Source organism: Palaemon carinicauda, chromosome 19, assembly GCF_036898095.1.
Source record: "Palaemon carinicauda isolate YSFRI2023 chromosome 19, ASM3689809v2, whole genome shotgun sequence".
NCBI classification, from domain to species: Eukaryota; Metazoa; Arthropoda; class Malacostraca; order Decapoda; family Palaemonidae; genus Palaemon; species Palaemon carinicauda.
Window position 1 is genome coordinate 25,478,351 of NC_090743.1, and position 3,375 is coordinate 25,481,725.

Consider the following 3,375-nt stretch of genomic DNA (forward strand, 5'->3'; position numbering starts at 1 on the left):
ATATATATATATATATATATATATATATATATATATATACACACACATACTGTATATATATATATATATATATATATATATATATATATATATATATATATATATATATATATATATATATACTTGTATGAAAGACATCTGCTGTAGTAGGTTACTCATTAAGAGAGCTGTCAGGCCGACACACTTTTCAACATCAGCAAAAGGGAAAATCCCTTTGTTTGCTAGGGAAGAATGGCTTATCCCATACAGACCCAAACAATACGATATAGACCAGTTCCTGTTACGTTATTTTGTATTACATTATTTATGAACGAATAAGTCCTTTAGTTATTTTGTTGTAAAACGAAAATAGTTATCCGTTTCTTTGCTGATTAGGACTATGGAAAGTAACTAAAATAGTTTTTATTCAAATACACAGAAAGATATCATTAGTATTAATAGCGTAAGTAACATTTAATGAATAATTATATTACGAAGTGTTACATCAATAACAATAAGTGGTTATAAGCATAATAAGGACAGTTCTCCGAAGTAACCTGTCGCCCATGAGAACATGATCATCTTTTGGTGTCATTATTGCCGGAAGGTTACATGACATAAATAAACATCATACGTGTGACAGCGTTTGACAGTCATCGCACATTACTTAGGCGCTGAGATATTTGTCGTATGATAGGCCTACGTTAAAGAAATGTTACTTAGACGCTATTTGTGGCAGCATAGGCCAACGGTAAAGAGACAATACCTAGGCGCTATTTGTACCAGTATAGGCTTACGGTAAAGAGACAATACCTAGGCGCTATATGTACCAGTATAGGCCTACAGTAAAGAGAAACTACCTAGGCGATAGGAGCATAGGCCTACCATACAGTAGACAATACCTAGGCGCTAATTGCATATCATAATCCTGCTGTAATGACGAGTATGTTATAATTACACACATATATTAAGTGCAATAACAGAAGAGATAAGAGTAACTGAATATAACGAAAATCCGCAACAATAAGTTCATCATGGAGAACAACTATTGTGCCACAACAGACTTCAATTAGGCTTATGTCACCTGTAAAGGAGGGCAACGTTTGGCGGCTTGAATCTAAAAGTTAAGATTCCATTAACTGACAGGAGGTGCTGCCTTACGCTTTTTACACAGAGCCTTGATAAATCTATATCACTTTCTTTCGTAAATCAAGGATTATTTACAAACCTTAGAGTAGAATATAATATATAAAAATCTACAGCTGCAATGTTGGTTATAATCCATAAAAAAAAAATTACATATGTGAAACATCAGTGAGCAAACAATAAATTTACATATAAATCACCTCGTGGTTAAACATTCTTACCTTGAGACATGCTGGCCGTAATTAGCTTTTCCTTGAAATTAACGCAATTCCTTCCTTGGCTTCACCTTGTTTGATAAGCACTTCAGATCATTAATAAAATAAAAACTAACTGAACATTGTTCTTTTACAACTAGACCTTAAACTTCATCTAGAATACAAAACGGCTTGTGAAATAAACTCGGCTATAACACTAAGACTTTTTCTCCACATAAGAAGGCTATGATTAGCCTACAATTTGCAAACTCCACAATCTCATGACCTCATCGACACGGGGTCATGTGCGGACAGAACACGTTGCAAAAGCTTCACTGACAGGGATACCTATACGCTTGTGAACATAAAAGCCTTCACTGTCGCACACCATAACCGAATATCGCCGAGAGAAATTCGATTTTGTAATAGCTACACAACACCGAGCGGCAGCCCCGGAGGCACAACTTTCAGAGAAGCAAGACTGACACACCTACACGGGTCGACTGCTTAGCGATAACTGCCGCCAGTGTTGCCACTACTTGCCAGATGGGTTGGTATAAAAATCCCCAAAACAACTTAAAAATCTCCATTTCAACAAATATATTATCTTCTGTCTTGATTATGTACGCTTTACCAATATAGAAATTACTCAATATACTTCATATAAGCGCAAGCAAACTAATTTCTACAATATAAAGGTTTACTCGCCTTTGCTTCTTCACAGAAACTTGTACAGAATATCCCCATCTGACACCTAAAATCCTCAAATCTAGGAATAAATCCCCATATCAGGATCTGCTGCCACGATAGGCGGGAACCAGACTCTCCTATTCTTCTTCTTGCGCTACACACGTCTTAGCTGCCAGGCATTGCAAGTTTAAATGGTAGTTTACGCAATCAAGCATGATCTTATATACATTTTCTAAGAACCGCTATGAATCGACGAATCAAGACCTCATCATAATATGCTGTTTCTTTTTATATAAACAAAGAGAAATATTCAACAAGACATCAGTTGCAAGTCGGTAACTAGTCAACCCCGGGACCAGGTAAGCTGCTACATCACTTTCCCTCATTTACGTATCACTTTCACTCATTTTCTCGGCAACTGGTGCAGGTATTTAAAACGTCCGTAGCATTACAGAGATGCAGGATATATATTCGTTTGTCAAAGATGCACGAAGTATGATGAAATGTCACAGCAAATTATCTGTATGTACGTTAGACTTATAGACCTGCAGGCCAGGGAACAGATGGCATCTTATTCCGTCTTTATTCATGCTTGAGGTTGAAACCATTTTCGCATACGCTAATGTTGCTCCACCGGTGCGTAAAAACGTAGCTTATATAAAACATACAAAAAAAATATTAACAGACTCTAATTATTTGTTTAATATGATTAAATAAAAACATTTGGTTATTATGCAATAGACGTTAGGTTTGCATTAAAAGTACAATGGCATGTTAGAGGGTTATGGATCTCATGTAGCTGGATGACTTTTTTTTTTCTTTGGAATTTTGACCATAAAATGTGGTATGTTCAGAGCACTTACAGAACACCATATTATTTGCGTACAGAGGAAAGAATAAGAATGATGCTACAGTGATAATGTGTTTGTAAATATGGAAAAGCCCACAGTAAACACACACACACACACATATATATATATATATATATATATATATATATATATATATATATATATATATATATATATATATATATATATAATGTGTGTGTGAATATATGGAAAGATGGAGCCAAAATATGCTATTGGGACATGCAAATAATTTCCAATCCAAATATAAACTATTTTTCGTTTTATTAATAATAAAAAATATCCTAACTAAAAAAAAAAGTATAACATTTATTCCGATTCCTGCTTTCCCGACTTCGTTGCCACATTCATTCTCTCTCTCTCTCTCTCTGTCTGTCTCTCTCTCTCTCTCTCTCTCTCTCTCTCTCTCTCTCTCTCTCTCTCTCTCTCTCTCTCTCTCCTGTTTGACTACTTAACATATAATAGATGGAAATTAAGAATAACAGAATGGGTCCAAA

At 34.9% G+C, this 3,375-nt stretch overlaps 1 protein-coding gene across 4 annotated transcripts in view; it reads right to left on the minus strand.

Annotated features, from left to right (window-relative positions):
- Positions 1-1,843, minus strand: part of LOC137658530 (calcium/calmodulin-dependent protein kinase kinase 1-like) — a 476,501-nt gene extending 474,658 nt beyond the window's left edge. For all 4 annotated transcript variants that reach the window (XM_068393330.1, XM_068393328.1, XM_068393326.1 and 1 more), the window contains exon 1: positions 1,347-1,843. In XM_068393330.1, coding sequence (XP_068249431.1) covers positions 1,347-1,356 — 10 coding nt within the window. In that variant the 5' untranslated portion in view covers positions 1,357-1,843. The remainder of the gene's footprint in view (positions 1-1,346) is intronic.
- Between the last annotated feature and the right edge of the window lie 1,532 nt (positions 1,844-3,375).